This window comes from Haliaeetus albicilla, chromosome Z (genome assembly GCF_947461875.1).
Source record: "Haliaeetus albicilla chromosome Z, bHalAlb1.1, whole genome shotgun sequence".
Classification (NCBI taxonomy): domain Eukaryota; kingdom Metazoa; phylum Chordata; class Aves; order Accipitriformes; family Accipitridae; genus Haliaeetus; species Haliaeetus albicilla.
Genome location: NC_091516.1, coordinates 60,562,737 through 60,581,865, shown reverse-complemented (window position 1 = coordinate 60,581,865; position 19,129 = coordinate 60,562,737). Strand labels below are relative to the sequence as shown.

Below are 19,129 nucleotides of genomic sequence, written 5' to 3'. Positions count from 1 at the left end.
CAATAAATGTATTGAAAAAGCCAGAACAAGAACCTGTTAGTATGGGATACAGACAGGTATTGAAGGTGATGGTGAACCATCTTTAACCACTGTGGAGGACAGCTTGGTTAATTTTTATGTCTCATTGATCTGCGAAGAGGAATCCTAAGTGGCTACAATGTCTTTGCAGTGCTAGGATTAGATGCTCTGTCTGTCAACAAGAAGAGATCACTTACTTAAGATGTAGACCAACCAAAACTTGCTGAGTGGGCTGAACAAAACACATGTCCTGAAATACAGGTTGACTGGCCACTGGGGAAATACTGCATCTTGGTACAAGTAGGGAAGAGGTTCTGGTTGCTTTATAGGGTTTTCTGAGGAGAACAAACTGCCAGTTTGGGTTAGCTCCAGTGCTGTGGTTTTCAGCTGGCCTCTGAGAAAGATCTGTGGATTAATACCACTGCACAGCATGGAAAATGATAAACCAGAAAAGGGAGTTTGTTGTCAGTAGGCTTCAGATCCACTGTTTAGAGGTATGCTATTGTTTAGCGCATTTTTATTCAGAAATTTTCAGAGGGCTTGCAAGTCTTAAAATACTGAATTGTTTTAAGTCCAGTGAATTCATGATCTCTTGTTTCAAGTTAAGTTGTGATTTGGGCAGAAACTAAATATAGCTTCATGGAGTTCCTGCCCCGTGGTCGGAGTTGCAGAAAGATTTGTCTGTCAGAATAATCCTGGCTCAGCCTGCTTTCTCATAAAATACTGACCTGTACGTTCCCCTTGCTATCTGTGTACACATTTCATGCTTCATGAATTGCAGCTGATTTTGCAAAGCTGTTTTACCCCCAAAACATAATTATTTTTGTAAAACCAACACCCTGCCCCCTCCCCCCCCAACCTCTGAACTTTACTGAGGAACATAACTTGGATTTTCAGGAGCAAATAGCTTTCTCTTACACACCAGAATACTGCCAGCATGTGAATAATTGGCAATAATATCCCTCATTGTCTGGCACTGTCCGGAGGTCTTGTGGTGGTTTGTCACCATGAGCTTGGTTGTCCTTGAAGTTCTAAAGCTTATGGAGAGATACCTGAATTTTTCCATAATGTCTTGATGAAAATAAAAAGGGAGTATCAAAAACACAGAATTTTTTTTTTCCTTGATAGTCATGGGAATGAGACTGTCAGTGGTACCAGGGAGGGTGAGGGTCACAAAAGCTCTGTATTTCTCCCCTCTAATGAAGCAAACTAACCCTATGAGTACAGTCAGTGTAACAAAGTGGAACAAGGTGCCAGTGCCCAGTGGAGAGCAAAGGCACAGTAATGTGTTGCTGGGATAGGCCCTTTCTGCCAATACATGACTATGTGTCCTTTTAGGCAGAGCATTGGTAGTACCATGGCAGTCTGTGGTGGTGCATTTCCCCCCTCTCTCTGGGCTGAACTATGAATCTGGGGACTCGCTAGGCCTTAGCCCAAGTGTAATGAGTTGGGTGGTTAAGCATGCCTTGACTGTACCAGGAACTCTTGCTCGGCTAAGACAGGGAGCTGCACCGACAGTACCAAGGACTCCTGTTGCCTGGCAGAGGCTGGGGATGGGAGTAGGAATAATTAGTCATTTCCTGACAATCTTGGGACCTATCTCAGTCCTCTTCTGACAGCCTTGGAGCATCCCTTATCTGAATCTTAAGTCACTCTCTGACAGCCTGGGAGCCTTCTTTATCTGAATCATAACTCGTGAAATGGTAGCAGTGCTATTGGAATCCCACTCGTTTGCTGATGACTAAAGCCAATCATCTCATGAACCTATAAGCAGCAGTACTAAGTGAGACCCTTTGAGACCAGCATCTTCCTCTGAGTGGGATGCCTCTCAGAGCTCACGAACTCTGGAGTTTGTGAAGATTGGAGGTCTGTTGCCAAAGCCCATGGGACCTGGGCTGAAACTCTCCGCTCCTTGAGGCTCAACCCTTCGCCCGTTGAGAAAAATGCTGAGGCGTTTGACGTGAATAGTTTCACTGAACTCAAGGGGAATTTTTAACAGGTATACCTCTTTTACTTGCTTATATGTATATCTCTTAGTGTGTTCGTGCATGTACTAATCTGAATATTCTATAGCAAGTATATTAATCTATACATAAGTCACTGTCATGAATTTTATTCAACTGTGAATCAATCTCAGGCTGCTATTATAATCCCTTTAGACATAAACCATTGCCCAAGTCTGGGACTAGGAGTTGATCCAGCTGCACCTAAGCTCCGACAGGAGTTTGGAAAGCAAGGAGGTCTTCTCTGAACCTTGTAACTCAACAGGAGGGTCTCCCCTACCTTTTTACATTCCCGGTCTCTGTACAAATCAATTCTAATTCGATTTTCCTTTGTATGTTTCCCTTTTACCTTATTGCGTCTTCAGTCTTTGTATACATAATTTTAGTTTGATTCTAACTTAATTTTGCTTTGTATGTTTCCTTTGTACTTAATCCATGTATTAAGTAATAGGGTGAACCTTGCCATCAAATTTTGTGAAGTCACACTTTTATAAATTCCTATTAAATAATTTTTGCTAATACCCTTGAAGGTGATTCTTTAAGCAGTCTAAACCACTCCATTTCACAACATGGTCCAGCCTGTCCTCTGGCCACTTGCACCAGGCCTGTGGGTGGCCAACGCGGCTGCCATCACCCTTCCTCTAACATTATCACTCTGCAGCTGAGCTTAAAGGCTTTCTGGGAAAGGGCAAGCTCTTGGTGGTCCCACTGGCTGTCAGATGGCGTGCAAGGGATTGCCTGGGGCTAGGTCCTCCCTGACACTGCAGCAGTCCTCCATTGCGTGCGTCTGTGCTAAGGTGGAAAGGGTGTCAGCTCTGCCCAGGGTGCAGTGCCCATTCCTCAACAGCCCTGCAGCAGGGGCTGTGCTGGTAGTCATCTCTGGTGTTTTTGTGCTGTTTTTCTCCAGTCCACGTAGCTATGTCTGTGCTGCTGCCTAAGTGACACTTAGCAAGTAGGCTTGGCAGTGGGATTTCTGAGGCCATTTAGGATCCCAGTTCATTGAGGATGTAATATATGAGAGCAAGAGGAAGAGTTTATTTAATAATCTTAAATGTAAACAGCTGCAGGCTTCATCATCTGTTGCCTAAACAGCTCTTCATTTATACATATCATTATTTCTAGAGCAGTGGTTTAACCACTTAATGCCTTATGCTTGCCTGTGCAAAATGAAAGTTTCTAGATCAGAGGTGTTCCAGGCTACTAAACATTCTAACCTCTGTGTCCTGTTCCCAAGGAAATTCAGGCTGGGGCTGCTGGCAATACCTGCCTGAGCTTAGGACACAGTGGGGACTAGCTTTGAGTTCACCATGGCCTGCCACACCAAGGGTGGCCTCAGGAGGCCCTGGGAATTGCTGCAAAGAGCTGTGGGTTGCTGAATCCAAGGAGCTACTCCTGCAGTGCATTGCTGCATGCTGAGCTTCTCTCATGGTGTTCCAGGGTCAGTGCCCACAGGAGGGGTCAGGACAACACGGCAAAGCCACAGCATCCATTCTCATGTGAGCCCTGTTCCCCAGCTGAGTCAAGTCCAACCTTAAACCCCCAACATCTCTGATGCAGCCGGTATTGAAGTGAGCAAGACATACCTCAGATGCTTTGCTCTCACCTTGCTCCCACAACACCTGACTGTAGCTGTTCATCTCTCACACCCCCACCCAGCATCAGCTCCAACAGATCCCTCACAACTTAGCTTGCTGCTGGCCGTTACCTACAGCATGGGGAGATGCCTCCTGTCCCTATCCTCAGCCCCTCATCACTAGCTGAACATGGGCTCTGCTTCCTAGTAAGCTGAAAGCCTTTGGTGCCATCCTGCTAAGGGGTGCTAAATCTGATCACGGTATTTCTCTTATCAGCAGGCTTCACAGTTCCGAGCACTGTTCATGGTGCCATTGCTCTTCCCCCAGGTTCCTCTCTCAGAGGAACCAGAAACATGCAAAGGAAGGTGAAAAAACAGACTTAATTGCTTCCCTGAGGAAATGTTGTGGACTGACTCAAGTGGAGGGTACATGACCCAAGCCTGGTCTAAAACTCTTCTTCTGTGGATGCCATTGGATCCAATGCCTGGCTGCTTCACCTCCCTAGAGTTGTTCACACCTCTGCCACATCCACCCCACCCCAGATGCTCCAGTTCCTGGGGGCCAGGCAGATGGTGCCACCTGGATAATGGGATTCCACCCCCCATGCACTCTCCTCTAGCCTTTTACCTAGACATACTACCATCACCCCAGTGCTGTCACAAGAGGGAAAAGCACAAGGCATTCCCAGAGCCCATGTGTGTATAAATATATGTATAAAAGTAGACAGTCACTGCCACCTTGTGGAGATTTGCACCTGTCACAAATTTTGTCTTTGCCAGCAGCCAGTAGAGATAAGGCTTCATGCAGCTCCCATGCATTCTTCACCTTCTCTATCTACCAACCTGGACCGTCTCAGCTTTCCCTCTCCAGAGGAGGAAAAATTACATTTCATGTGGTTGTGCTTCCCTGACATCTCTGCAAGACTTTTTCAAGTTCCTCAAACTCATCTAGTTGATCCTTACCAAATCTGGAGGCATCTGGCTGGGTATGCTTCTCACCTGCATGAAACCTCCACTGAAAATAAGGATGCCACAGTATGGTTCAACCTCTGGTCAGCTAGACTGAGCACAGCACCCACTGCCTCTCCAGAGCACCTTATCAGACAACTCTTCTGCCACAGTTTTGTGCTTGGTCTTCTGGCTGAGGAAGACCTACAAATAAAGGTTTCAGCAGCTGGAGTAGAGTTTGTATACAGTTACTGCTTCAGATGAAGGGCAGAGATGCCATGCCATGGCCAGGCCTCCGCTAAGGCTGCTGCCCTCTCAGTCCTGCACTACCTGTTGTCAACATGTCAATGTATTAGAGTTTACGTGCAAAGGTTTTGGTAGTGGGTGGGGCCGGCAGGGTTGTCTTCTGTGAGAAGACACCAGAAGCTGCCACGACATCAGACAGAGCCAGTGACAGCCAGATGCAAGAGAGACCCACACTGGCCAAAGCTGAGTCCTCTCTAATGAGCCCCTACAGCCTATGGAGGTCCCCATGCCAGAGCAGGTAGATGTGCCTAAAGAATGCTGCAGCCCATGGACAGTCCACAGAGGAACTGGCTCCTTGCAGGACTTCTGGCCTGTGGAGAGGAGCTCACTCTGGAGCAGGTTTTCTGGCAGGACCTGTGGCCCATGGGGGACCCACGCCAGAGTAGTCCATTCCCAAGCGACTGTATCCCATGGACCCTATGCTGGAGCAGTGGAAGAGCATGAGGAGGAATGAGCAGCAGAGACATGTTATGAACTGACCACAACCCCCATCCCCCTGCACCACTCAGGGGTGGGGAGGTGGAAGAGCCAGGAGTGAAACTGAGCCTGTGAAGAAGGGAGAGGTAGGGGAAGGTGTTAGAGATTCGTTCTTATTTCAAATTATCCTACTCCATGTAATTGCAGTAAGTTAATTTCCCCAAGTTGAGTCCATTTGGCCTGTGACTGTACTTGCTGAGTCATCTCCCTGTCCTTACCTCAAGCCACAAGCTTTTCTGTCATTCTCTCCCCATCCTGCTGAAGAAGGGAGTGATAAGAGGGGCTTGTTGAGCACCCGGCAGCCAGCCAAGGTCAACCCACCAGTCAGTCTCTCCCACCCTTCACCAAGGGTCAGGGACCAGTGCTACCGACTTAGTCTAGCCAGAATTTCACTAGCATATTCCTCAAGCCAATTCCTTGGGTGGCTGAAAGCTGCATGTCCTAGAGCACAGCACAAAAGAGCTGCTACGCCACAGTTTGTTGGCACTGGTAAAGCAGAAGTTGTTTTTTGTTCTTGCTAGATCCAGCTAGTTTTGATGAATGAAGAGTAAAAATTTAAACATTAGAGTAATTACAAATACTCTTATTGGAATCATTTGGAGGGGAATCCAAGTCTAACTTCATTCAGGTCAAGGAAAGAATGAAGAGCAGACGGTTAACTGGAGCTGACTATTGCAAGAGAAGATGTGGAAGAGGTGCATGGGTGGTGAAGAGACTCCTTCCCCAAGTGCATTGATGGCAGTTTCAGAACACATGGATGGAGTTAAGGAGTGTCACTATTTCACTGCAATCTAATCACACACAGTTCCCTTGTCCAGTCACTGTGACCTCTTGGCCCTCCCTTTCACCATCGTTAGTCCTGTCTCATTAAGCCTAGTTATTCCAGCCATGTATTCCAATTGCTGTGCTCAAGGAAGTACTTCTCCTCCTGTCAGCCAGACCACTCTAAGAAAGTAAGCTATGTAACAGGCCTGCAGACAAAAGCACCTTGCTCTACTGGTTTGACAGCAAGGCACAGATCCCAGCCATTTCATAGCCAAATGAAAGACTGCAGTCATTACCTGAGGGGAGGAGAACTTCTTCCTGAAGCCCTGACTCCCGGAAGAAACCTCTGTATGTTGTTTCTTCTCTGCCATGTACATCAGGTTTCTTCCAAACATTCAAGTCAGTTGGCCATCTACCACTTCCCTCTTGAAGGCATCTTTTCAGATCACTGGACCAAAGCAGCCAGTTCTGTTCATGCAAACAGCAGATCACAGAGTTCAATGAAAGAGTGACTCTGCTGCACTACTCTCTAGCATATAGTAATACTGGTCTCACTCCTTCAAATGAAAAACAAGAAGCAAAAAAATAAATGCACCCACTGAGTCCTCCAGAGTATTACTTAACACCCATGTGGCAGGGCATACAGCCCAAGTTTTTAGCAAGGCTACTTGTACCCATTCCATTTAGGGCAAAACATTTATTTGCTACATCTAGGTTTGTCAGAGGCCAAAATCCCATGTTCTTGCCTGTTGGAAGACTCAGTCCAGTTCCCATCCTGAACTGGGGTTCTCTCCTCCCAGCAGGGGCACTGTTGCTGTAGGAACTGAGACTCCTTACATCTCAGCTAGGTATAACCATTAGGCTTTGCTTTCAATCACCTGTAATGACAAGGGCCAACTTCAAACACTCAGATTCTGGCATAACTACGCATTTGGAAAGAATATGCTTGCTGGTTCCTTTAAAGGGAAAGTTTAGCTAACACACATATCCTCATTGAATGTTCCTCAAACAGCCAAGCCTTAAAGAACACCTCCTTTAAAGTCATGCTATGCCTACATGCCAGCTCTCAGAACTGGAAGATACTGCAGCTCAGGAAGCTGAAGACTAACTGCACTTGTAAGAATTGCTTTGCACCCCCAGTTTCAGCACCAGAGTTATTCCAGCCTTTCTGATCTTTCCCAATCCTATCTTGAATTTCCAGTCACTTCTCTGTTACTTGGATCTTTCAAGGTTATTGCAGAGTGTCATTAAGAGCATCAAGTCAAACTCAACACATGAGCAGCATTAACTGCACCTTTCCCCTGCTCCAGTAGGTAACAACCTGGTCTGGCCTCACCTCAGCAGAAACACTGTATGTTGCAGCACATCTTGGTAGCTTCCTTATTTCTTAAAGATGAAGCTGGATGTTATGGGCTTCTCCTGAACTTCACCTGGACTTTTCACCAGAGATATTTTTTTAAACCTTTCTTGCTCCCAGCTACTGCCCAGAGAAAGAGAATAAGCAGGCCAGCCAGGAACTGCTTTTAAAAGCCATGCTTATTTGCAGATGGTGTGGTGTTAATGGTGCCTTCCTGCTCCAGCTTCATTTTATTCTTCCCACAAGCCTGCCCATGGCACCACCTAGGGTGGTGGTCTCCCTCTTTCCTGGGTGATCAGTCTTTTAAACACACAGCTGCACTCCTCTCAAATAGCCAAAGCTGCACAGAAAACATTTTGCATGTCCTTCTTATTGCATAATCACAACCCAGAGCTTACATCCAAAAAGATCCTTGATGGCTCATCCTCAACTAAAGGGTGTGGTCAATTCTCAGACTAGAAAAGTCTTGTTTCAAATAGGTAACATATGCAGGAGGCTGCTGAAGGCCCCCAGTCCTCAAGAGCCAGGAAATTCATGCATGCTTGTGAAATGAGCGTAAGGCTGAGTCACACATGAGCTCCTTAACACAAGGACAAGAGGCCCACTCATCCCATGTTGTATGCATATGTAGCAGGCAGTCTTCCTTTTTCATCACTGATACTCAATGAGCAGCACAGCTCACCTAGTGCTAACCACAGCATTAGGCATAGCTGCTAGCTACAGCCCTGCTTCCTCATTTACTGAATTCTTATCCAGGACAACACCCAAGCCAGCAAGAAAGCCATTTTGATATGGCAGAAAAACACAGCAGTTCTGCTCTGGTGAGCCTGGGAAGAGTAGTTGAATAGTACACAGAGGCTGGCAGGTCAGCATTACTCTAGACAGCCCAATGCGGATTTGAAAGACTGCAGCGTCCAGGTTACTGTGCAGCACATAGAAGTGTCCAGTATGTTCTAAGAATGCAATAGTGCAGTCAAATGAAGATGACAAGAATACATAAATCTAAATTATTTGGGCTTAAGACACTACAATTTTTACCTCTTCAGTCATTTGTTCCAGACTATTGCCTAGGAACAAAGCAGCCCAACTCTTGAGACTAAACATACCTTGCTACTAATAGAACCAAAAGGTACACCAACAGCAAGGCAAAACTGAAAGAGCAAAAAGGCAGCAGCTTCAAGTCCTACCTTACACTTCCATGGTAGGACTGGTATTATGTTCTGATGCTTAATACAAAGCCAAATCTTAGCTTTGAAGTCCAAAATGAAGCTTGACAGATTTTAAAAGAATCTTTAGCTAAAAAGAGGCAACAAAAGAAAGAACCTATCCCACCCAGTGACCACTCTCTTTTCTACAACTCCTAAACTCCCCTTTCCATACCTGCAAGCCAGACTACCACTCTTCAGATTACAGCCTGGCAACTACCACCCAAAAGTAAAGTGGCAGCAGACTTCTCCTAAAGCAACTGTCATTGCCATCCCATGCACCACAATTTTCCACCCCCAGCAATATCCCAGTAATAGATCAAGCTGCATTTTACAAGAGTCTTTGTATCCAGACAGTACTCCGTTAACACATCAAAAACTGACACCTTGATGACATTGCAAAATTCCTTTCATTTTCATTGAAACACAAGGCAATACCTGAAAGTGAAGAATTTACACTTTATTGTAGTCATTTATATAGATCTGGAGGATAGTTTCCACCACTAGCTAGCTTGTTTAGATTTTTTTTTTAAGTAGAAAAGTTAGAGGCTATAACTTAGCCGAAGCAGTCATGCTTCAATGTCTCCATGGCTGGAGATTAGATTAGACTTTTGATGGTCTCTTCCAGCTTCTCTTTATTGGCCCCAGAGAACTCCTGCACCTGTAAAGAGAGATTGATTTTTAAAACTGTCGCATTCAATGCTTCATAACAGTTGCATAGCATCCACCTATATACCTATTCAACTCTGCTACGACTAAAATGTTTTCATCCCCAAAACATGGCAGTATTTTGGAGATGTGCATCTATTGATCTCCCACTCAACTCATGCAAAAGCTGGGACAAAAGTCTATACAGAATCACTTCCAGACTACCACTGCTGGAGCCTTCTACACAGAAAAGGGAAAAGACACTGATCCTGAACCAATGCTGTGTAAGACTCAAATACAGGCTTGAAGGGACTCTGGAGGTCGCTGCACAGCAGAGGTAGCTCAAAGTTACCTTGGGTTGCTCATGACCCTTACCAATCAAATTCTGGAAGGATTGCTCCAAATGACCTGTCCCTGAGCCTGGCTTCTCCTGTGAGACTTGTCCTTGTTGCAACTTACACAGGAGAATAATATAGGCAACATTCAGGTCTCAAAACCAGCAGCTCTGTCTTCTAGTACCTGCAGGGGTGCAAGGTACAGAGCAGACCACACTACAGGCCATGAAATTGTTTGCTTGGTACTCATGTGTCCAGAGAACTGCCAAGGTCACCCAAATCAAAAAGCCACACAACAGGGTTAAACGTGTCACCTTCACACACTGTCACATCATAATCGCAATTCTTCCAATTACATTATGAAGCTGTTGAAGTTTACCCTGAGAAAACTGTCAAAGGTTCATTAGGAGTCATGATTTGTCCCCATATTGAATTGAACTGAAGGCCACCCAACATCTGACACTCACTCTTCAGGTGCAAGTCCATCGCCCTCAGCCATGAAACTTCCATCCAGGCCCTGTTTTACTTTAGAAAAGCCTACCTTCAGCTTGCTTGGCAAACTAAAAGCCCAAGATAACACATTTAGGTCAGCAATTCTATGGTTCAGGCAGACAGCCATTCACAACTACCCTGCACAGGCAGCCCACTACACTGTTAGAGCATAGTCTGCATCCCATCTCATCCACATCTTGGCAGAGCAGGCACAAGAGGCCTGTTCAGTCCTCCAACAGCGACAGGACCTCCACTTCACAGGTTACACAGCTTCTATGTAAAAGCATCCAAGCAGTTGTTTCAGCTGTGTGTATATTCAACCACGTTAGAGACTTCTGTCTGGGTGGGATTCCATAGGCACAATATAGTCATGTCTCTGCTTGAACATGAGCTGCATCCAGAGAAAAATACTAACCAAGACTGGTAAAAAGCAAGATGCTAGGCAGAGGGACTAGTAGTCTTAACCCAGGCATCTAACCCCACTAATCTCTCATGAAGCTCTGCCGGTAAGACCGACCCGTAACACTAACTCAGTTCACTACCTGTGAACAATAGGGTTTGCTTCATCAGTTCACTGCTGGTCCATGTTACATGTTACAGCACATGCAGCACTAAGATGAACTTGCTCACTCTCGGGAGTGTCTTAATGCCAGTGGTGCCCCAGATACATTAAAGAGAAAGCAGGCTATGTAGTCTAACACTTCCAATCTTCTTTCAAGTGTTTTAGCTTCCCTGCTCCAGTTTCAGCAGAGCAGAGCCTACCTTCTTTCCATTCTTGTAGAACTGGAACGTTGGCATGCACTTCACATCACAGTGTGTAGCAACATCCTGGAAGAGGCAGAAAACAATCTTCAGCTGTGCATGTCTGAAGGATGTTTAAAGTTTAGAACCCACTAGCTGCCTTTTGTTTAGGTGACAGGGCAAAGCCATTACTGCTCAAAATGAAGCAAAAGCACTTCTGGTAGTCCATCACTACCAAAACCAGTGCTCTCCCTGAAGTAAGCCTGAAAGATCCTCCCTTCAGCATTTAATTCATGCAACAGCAAAGATACATTTACTGTACCTGTATCTGTGTGTGGAAAAAAAGGGACCTCTGCATCAAAACAGAGATGACTATTTGTAATGGTCAAGAACCCTACATCAACACTTGTGTTTCATCCTCACACTGTGCAAGTACCTATCTGACATTGCTGGAACTGCTTTACAGCAGACATTTTATTGCACTTAATTCTTAAGACATGAAAGAGGAAACAGTGCCAAGAGCAGTGGAGAGACCAGACAGATCACCAGACAGTTGTGAGGCATTAGTTTTAGGGAAGACTGCATCAAAGCAGCTTGAGGCCTTAGACTAACACTCCCTCCCAAAGTAGAGGGTCAGTGTTCCCAAGTTCTCACACATGCCATAGGGCCGCAAGTGTGCAGATAACCAAGGCACTTTGTTCTGTTCAGGCGTCCTTCAAAAAAATATCATTCTTTCCTATGTAAGTGCTAAACCCCTATCTCTGCTTCTCAAAGTTGAAGTAATCTCTCATTTTATTTCAGTATCTACAAGGACATTTTAAAAAGAGTTCTTCACTGTCACTTGGACACTCATGTGGAACTTACGAGCTGCCTTCTCTCAGCATTACCCCAGACCATACCTGGGCATCATCCACATCAATTTCGATGAACACCACATCGCCATACTTCTCACACAAACTCTAGAATGAAATAAGAAACTATGCAGTTACAATGTTCCAGGAAAGCTTTCTTTCAAAAAACACTTTCATATAAGTTGTAAGGCTGGTGCTGCTTAAACCCCCCGTGAAACTTACCTCGTAACCTTAAAGCAGCTATTTTGCTGACAAGATCAAAAATGTTATTTTCTCCTCCAATACCTGGAAGAGTCTGTTGAAACTTGTTCAAACGTACTCCCCCCCAGAGAAGACTCAAATATATCAACACATAGGTGAAAGGCTTTCTCTTACAGCCTTCAGCTGATCACCAAAAGATACTACAGCCTATTTCATACTTTACCAGGAGACACCACTGCCACCTAAACACAGCTGGAGTGATTATGGTAACTGTGTACAGAAGGATAAGCACTGTTTCCACTCTATATTCCACCTCTTGAGGCAATGCAACTGTGAGGTACCTATATTCCCGAGATGCATGTAAGCATTAGGACAGCAGAAGTTAAACCACGTTTTAGCTCCCAGCTATATCAAAGGTCAGTATATTCAACTTTACAGTTTCTAGGTACTCCTGTGATTCTCCCTTTTCCAGAAAATGCTGGCAATCACATGTGGCAAAAGGAAGTTCCCCCCATGTTATTGTCAAGCAGCACAAAAACATTTGTATATACTTCATACAATTGCCAATAGAAACAGAAAGGCTACTTACATGGAAAAAGGGCTTGATCATTTTGCACGGTCCACACCACGCGGCAGAGAAATCAACTACTATAAGCTTCTCACCAGCAGATTTCAGTTCTGCCTCAAATTCGGACTACAAAAAAAGGAATTGAACACATTAATGACTTTTCCCCTCCTTTCCGAAACAATTTAGACTAATCCCAAAGCTACCTTGCTCTCAGCCTTAACAGACTAACCATTTTGGTAGGTCTTTAAACACTTCACTTAACTGGGATATTTGTACCATCATGTAAGTGCTTCAATATGATCTGCTTTCATCAGTGCTAGCATCACCAGCCAGTGTCTTATGACTCTTCAATTAGAAAAGACCACAATGCTCAGTCACCCCAACTCACTGAATTGTGGAAACTAAGCTAGAAATTCATCTACCCTACAATCCTCAACTCTGCAGCTCTGTTCAGTGTCACCCTCTGAATGTGATCCTTATGGTTTTTAATAATCCATTTTCTCATTTCTGCCTTGGCAGGAAGACTTCCATTTTATTCTGGGACAGACTTTCCTCTGCAGAATTTGAAAAGGACACAAATCTTTCTACACTCGCCCAGTTTGATGCCTTTTCCAATCAATGGCTAACATAATTCTGATGTTGTGTGGTTTACTCTACAGCATGTTTTCTAAAGCAGCCTCACAGGATAGTTATTTTACTACTTTTGCCAGATGAACCCACATGCAACATCAGTAGCCAAAGCAACACTACACATCGAGACTACACAAGTAAAACCCAATACTTATTTATAGCTTCGGGTCTGTTTGTTGCACTCAGTCACACCTATCATTTTTGGACAATGTTCTTTGGAATTTAGAGCTCCTTACATGCCATTAACCATGTTTTCTGGTCGAAAAGTGAATGTTTTAGCAGAGCCAAAAGACATTAAAAACAATAAATTGTTGCGTGCTACCAAGAGGCAAACAAGTATCTCAGGCAGAAGCAAAAAATGCTTATCAGCTACTTCCTGACAGTGTCTTTTCCAAAGCAAGTACAAGCCACTTCAACATTCTTCAACTTCATTATCATGGCAATGCAAGCTTCAGGAGAGCTGTTAATATAAACTTCATTTCAGATTATGGATACAAAAGATAGCTGCTTTACTCTCCCGAACTTAACAGACTAGAACATTAGAGTTCTGTCAGCCACAGCTAACCGAAAGCAATATGGTTACCGCCATACTTACTTGTACAGAGTGGCTGGTTTTGCAGGGCAGGAGTTAACTAATTAATGCCAGCTTCTGCACTCAGCCACACTAAGTTAAGACTTGAGTCTAGTAAGCTATTCCCCCCAACTAAAGAATGCCATGCAGTTGACGAGGCAAGAGAGCACACAGTCAAACTGGTCACGCATATATTTAACAAGCAAGCAAAAGGTCCTGCACCAGCACTCTTATGTATAAACCTACGTGAAAGTCTTCATAACTTCCTGTAACTTCAAATACACCCGGCATTAACATCTCCCTGTTAGTAAGACATTTTCCCTCCCAGTGTAGCTATCTTCAGGAGCGCAGCCTCCACACGTTGAGTTCTTCCATCCTTGCATCTTGGACATTCAGAGAGTCTACTCTGCTGTAAGATCAGTAGCTAACACTTCACACCACCTACACTCAAGTCTGAAAGAGATGGGAACAGTAAGTTTTCCTATCTCCCTCCATTCCCCCACTCCTGTACTGACATAGTATGCATTCCTGCACCCCAGTCCCAAAAGTACCCCATTCCCACCAACAAAGTTCAATGTCCCTGTATACAGCAATCCATGCTAGCTGCTCCCTCAACTACTTATACTACAAGTTCCCTGGTAAAGCCTCACTCCTCCCCGCCTTCAAATCCTCCAGCTTGGTTTTTGGTATAGCTTCTCACACCTCTGCACTGTAACATCACCAGCTCTTTACTGATTCCACTTCCTGCACCTGCCAGTTAGACCATCCTCTTCTTACCTTTAAGTCTTCTGTCCAGCTGCATAATTACTGTATTCTGCAAAAGGAAATCTAGTCCTGGGATGTGTTCGTCATATGGCCACACACCTCAGGCTTGCTATTGCACAGAACATGGGGCGAGTGGGAGGGCACGATACCGACAGTTGGTCACACATCACCAGAGACGTGGTCCTGACTACAATCAGGTGTTACCAGGCAAGTCATCTCTGGCATCAGCTAAAATTGCTGTGGGAGAGTGAAAAGACATGCAGGGTCCAAAGGTGCTTACTCTTGCAAGTTAAAAAATGTTGAACTAGGGAGAAGTCCTGAAAGTTTTCCCAGAGAGCTTAATTTCCCTGGAAGAAGGAAGACAGTAGTGGTGGCAAAACAAACTACTTGACCTGTCCAAATGACTTCCACAGTTGTTTTTAGTGGTAACCGTGAAGTGACAAGTTTTCATATAAAAACCAAGTCATCTTTGTTAACACAAGGGGAACCTCCTACCACAAGACCATTTGGTCATACACTATTAGAGGATCTTAGGGCTTTATTAACCAATATTTTCTTCAGGTAGCACCTTAACCACCTTACTGGGGGAAACCTCTGTCAAGTTCATTGGTTGGTTTTGGGGTTGGTTTTTTTTTTTTTTGAGCATTTAACTACAACCTCCCTGAGCACACACAAGACCTCATTTTGCTTGTATTATCCTCCAGCAGAAAATGCATGCTGCATTCAACAAATACACTGGTGGCAGGCCTCTGTTTCCAAGAGCCAGGTAAGAGAAAGGGCTCTAGTAATGAAAGCCTCTAGTGCAGCAGGGATTCCCAGCACCAGGTAATACCTCAAAATAGAGGCTACTGACTATGGACAGTGCTGAAAGGAGTCTGCTGCTCTCAGCAATAGGTAAGACACCTTTAATCAAATCTGCCAGATGGCGTCAACCTTAGTTGTAAAGATGATTTCCAACACATATCAAGTCACCCTTGAACTTGGATTAACCAGTCACCACCTGACTGCCAATGGTTACTATGTAATTCAGTAGTTTGCATTTTTTACTACAGAAGCTAGCATAAACAGACTCAACTGCCTGAACTCCCAAGCAGACACCACTTCTAAAACTATCATCTCCATCCGAAGCTGTGAGTCTTCAACATGTGCTTAGACTCAAGGAGGCAGCTAGTGTGAATAGGAAAGCTTTGGCAACACCAGCTTTCTAACGGCTTATATACCCCATTAGCTTCGGCTATAAAAGGCATTATGTCCCATAGTCAAACCCTGTTAGAACCCTGATGAGTTACCCATCTCAAGACCACATACTTAAACCAAGAGAAGTACTGCTCCTTCTGTCCGCTAGCAGGGACTTGAGAGGGACCAGTAAGGTACCCTGAGAGTCGCCATTGTTCAGAAGCTAGTCAGTTTCTGAAGAGGTGTGTTAGGAGAGGGGCCACATCTAGCTAGCTGTCATGTTCACATTCCTTTACAGATGTCACTCACGGAAGCTTTTGCAGGTAGTGAAAAAAGGGGCTTTCCTCTTTGTATCAGAGCAGAATACAAGTCTGCTTTACTGACAAACAGAATTAATCCAGAAATCCCAGTTGCACTGTACTTGAATACTCTGGGTGTTGCTGATGCTAACATCTTGTTGTCAACATGACTGCTGAGTCCATGCTCTCCATGAATAAGCAACAAAACCATGCTTTAACTACAGCAGACTATTAATGAACGCTCATAGCTGGGAGGACAGTGAAAGCCTAGTCCACTTTAAGTTAGAGCAGGCTCTGCCTCCAAAGCCAGGTTTACTGACTCTCTACTTTCAAGCCTGTACCAAAAACCTCAAAACTCACTCAGAAAGTTCGCCTGTTCTGTCCCTCCATAAACAGAGAAGGGGGGAGGGGGAGAGAAGCAAACCGGAATAAGAATTTCAGGCTGAACTCACACACCATTCCATCCCCAGGACCTGAATGATAAGGCATTTCGTTCATCTTACCTTTAAGGAGCTTTCTGCATTCACAGGTATTTAAACTGTGGTCACAAGAACTAGAATGCTCACATGTCAGATGTTAATACCTTAGCGATCCAAGGGGGAAACCCTGCCATGCTTTTCATTTATACAGGGAACTGGCTATAGAAGAGCACAGCCTATAAGACAAACTTGATGCCATACAGCATGACTCACAGGCCCCTCACAATCAGATCAAACTGACACTTCAACCAAATTTCGAATTCAAAATGCAAGACTAGCCCAGCAGGATTTTCCCAGAAATGAAGGGCTCACTAAGTTCGCACAGAGAGTATTTTTGGAGATCTGGGTTCATAAGTTACTGCTAACAAATACTCTACTGTTGTCTATCAACCACGTCAGCTGCTGTGCACAAGACCACATACTACTTCACCACCAGCAGAGTATGCTCCACGTGTTGGTCCGGGCTGTTACCTTTCTGTATCGCAAAGCCACGGACGTGTTTGTATTCACAGAACCGTCTGAACAACGAGGTGCTGCACCAGTGTACCGAACAAGTCGGACAGCACCATAACAAGGGGAGTACTTCTTCTGCCAGCAGCTCCTGTCACTGAAGTGCAGGAACGGGCTCTAGCAATTCCTTTCAAGTCAGGAAAACGGGATTCCTGTTCTCCACGAACTCCTGTCCAGAAGCACACCAGAACTTAGGCCAGTCTCGGGGAGCCGCCCGGTCCCTTAGACGCTGGCAGTCCATGAGGGAGCCGGGACTCCTCAATGAGGGTACCGCAGCAGCCCGCTACCAGCCCGAGGAATAAAACGCGACGTCTCCCTACGGCTCCGAAGGGAGATGAGCGACAATTTGCCACAGCACGGAACCGCATCCCCTCCCGCCTCCTCCCGACCACCTGATGCCCTCGGCGGCACAGCCGCTGGCTCGCCCCCCGCGGTCCGACCGAGCCCTCCCGTCGGTGCCCCCTTCCCCCGCTCCAGCCAGGCCCCTCCCGAGTCCACCCGGGCCGCCTCCCCGCCGCACGCCGGCTCTCACCCGCCAACCCCGCCGGGCCGCGGCCTCCACCGGCGCCCGCGGCGGCCCGAGGAGGGGGCGCCCGTTCGCCCCACCTTCTCCCGGCGGCCGGGCCCTCCCCTCCCGCCGGGGGGGGGGGGGGCGACGCTCGCCTCGCCGCCCTCCCCTCTGCCGGCGGAGGGACGGGGCCGCGCCGCCCGGGGCCGGCGGCCGCCTACGCCCAAGGCGGAGGAAGAAACGCGCCGCGCTCCGCCGCCGCCTCCCCCGGCGAAGGAGGCTGCCCGCGCCGGCCGGGGCCACCCGCGCGGCGGGGGCGGCCGGGCCGGGAAGGGCGAGGTAGGGCCGGCGCCGCCCGGCGCTCGACGGCCGCCGCGCGCCTAGCGGACTCACCAGGCTGCCCACGCTCTTCACCATGGCGGCGGCTGGGGGGGGCGGCGGCTCGGCAGCTGAACGGCAAGAAAGGCGGCGAACGGCCTCGTCCCGGCGATCGGCGGCGACCGGCTCCGCTCGGCTCACGCCAGCTCCGCTGCCCGCAGCCGCCCCGGCGCCCCCCTTATATGCCCGTCGCCGCGCCGCGCATGCGCGGCGGGCCCTGCCCCCCCCCCCCCGCCGCCGCCGCCGCCGCCGCCGCTTTCCCCGCCCCATGGCGCGGGCCTCGGATTCCCCCGGGCGCGGGTGACGCTGCGGCGCGGGAGGGGGGGGGACGGCTGGCGCCGGCCCGCGCAGCGCCGGGGGCTGCGGGGGGAGCCGGGGGCTCGGCGGGGGCCTGACACCAACACCCCCCCCCACACACACACACACCCCCCCCCTCCACCGACCCCCTGCCCCGGTTCCCGGCCGGCCGGCGGAGCCCCGGCGCGGGGAGGGCGGGCCGGGTGGCGGGGAGAAGGAAGAACAGCGAAAGAAAGCGCGGCGAGTCGGGGGAAAAAGTGCTGTGTAACGATGAGCAGGAAGTATTTCGGAGGCACCGTCCTCCTCCTCCTGCCGCCGCCGCCCCGCCGCACGGCCCGGCTCTCTCGGGCGGCCTCCCCTTGTGCGACCGGGCAGGGGGAGGAGGAGGAGGAAGGCTGGGGCTGCCCGTAGCGCCCAGAGAGCGTGGCTGCTGCGAGGCTGGAAGGCAGGAGGGGGCCGGGTCGGAGGAATAAGTCGCCGGAGCGCTCTTTCAGCTTTTTCCCTTTTAGTTTGTTTATTTTTTTTTTTTTTTGGCCGCCTTCTTTTTCGCCAGCCCCCCCCCCCCCCGAAAAAAAAAGCGCGGGATCGGGCAGCAGAGCAGCTCTGTTTCTCTGTGGGCTGCAGGCTTTCTAAAGCAGCACAGAAGTGCTCGCTGGCATGAGCGGTGCTTGCCCGGTGGTAAACACTAAAATCAATACAGACGAGCGGAGGCACCGCGAGCATCTTTAGTAGTTCCCGACTTGGAGGGAGTCGGCCAGGAACAGAAATAGCCCTCACAGAAACGATTCCCTTCAGCTTCCCCAGCCGAGGGCACTCTGGTCGTGGGAACTTACATTTCCATTTATCTCATTTATTTCTCCGTGTTTTGGAGAGCTCCTTTGTTCTACTGGACGCTGCAGCGCTACTTGCCCGTCCCAGAGTGCAAGAGTGCAAAACAGGGCTGTCGCAGCCCTCCTTCCCTTCTGTTGGGCTGGTAGGATTTCATTTGGGAGTATGGGCTTACTGACTCCAGCTCCCACTACCTGGGA

At 47.6% G+C, this 19,129-nt stretch overlaps 1 protein-coding gene across 1 annotated transcript; it reads right to left on the bottom strand.

Annotated features, from left to right (window-relative positions):
- Positions 1-9,091: 9,091 nt before the first annotated feature.
- LOC104312652 (thioredoxin) lies at positions 9,092-18,077 on the bottom strand. The gene is made up of 5 exons (XM_069776915.1): positions 17,820-18,077; positions 12,510-12,614; positions 11,768-11,827; positions 10,890-10,955; positions 9,092-9,313 (listed from the first exon to the last, which is right to left on the bottom strand). The coding sequence occupies exons 1-5, from the start codon at positions 18,072-18,074 to the stop codon at positions 9,251-9,253; spliced, it is 549 nt and encodes a 182-aa protein (XP_069633016.1). The 5' UTR covers positions 18,075-18,077; the 3' UTR covers positions 9,092-9,250.
- Between the last annotated feature and the right edge of the window lie 1,052 nt (positions 18,078-19,129).

Coding starts and splice junctions, on each gene's coding strand:
- LOC104312652 (XM_069776915.1), bottom strand. CDS start 18,074: ATGGGGCGGGGAAAGCGGCGGCGGCGGCGGCGGCGGCGGGGGGGGGGG. Junction 12,615..17,819: donor TGAAGAGCGTGGGCAGCCTG/GTGAGTCCGCTA, acceptor CTTTTTTTGTAG/TCCGAATTTGAGGCAGAACT. Junction 11,828..12,509: donor TGATCAAGCCCTTTTTCCAT/GTAAGTAGCCTT, acceptor ATTTCATTCTAG/AGTTTGTGTGAGAAGTATGG.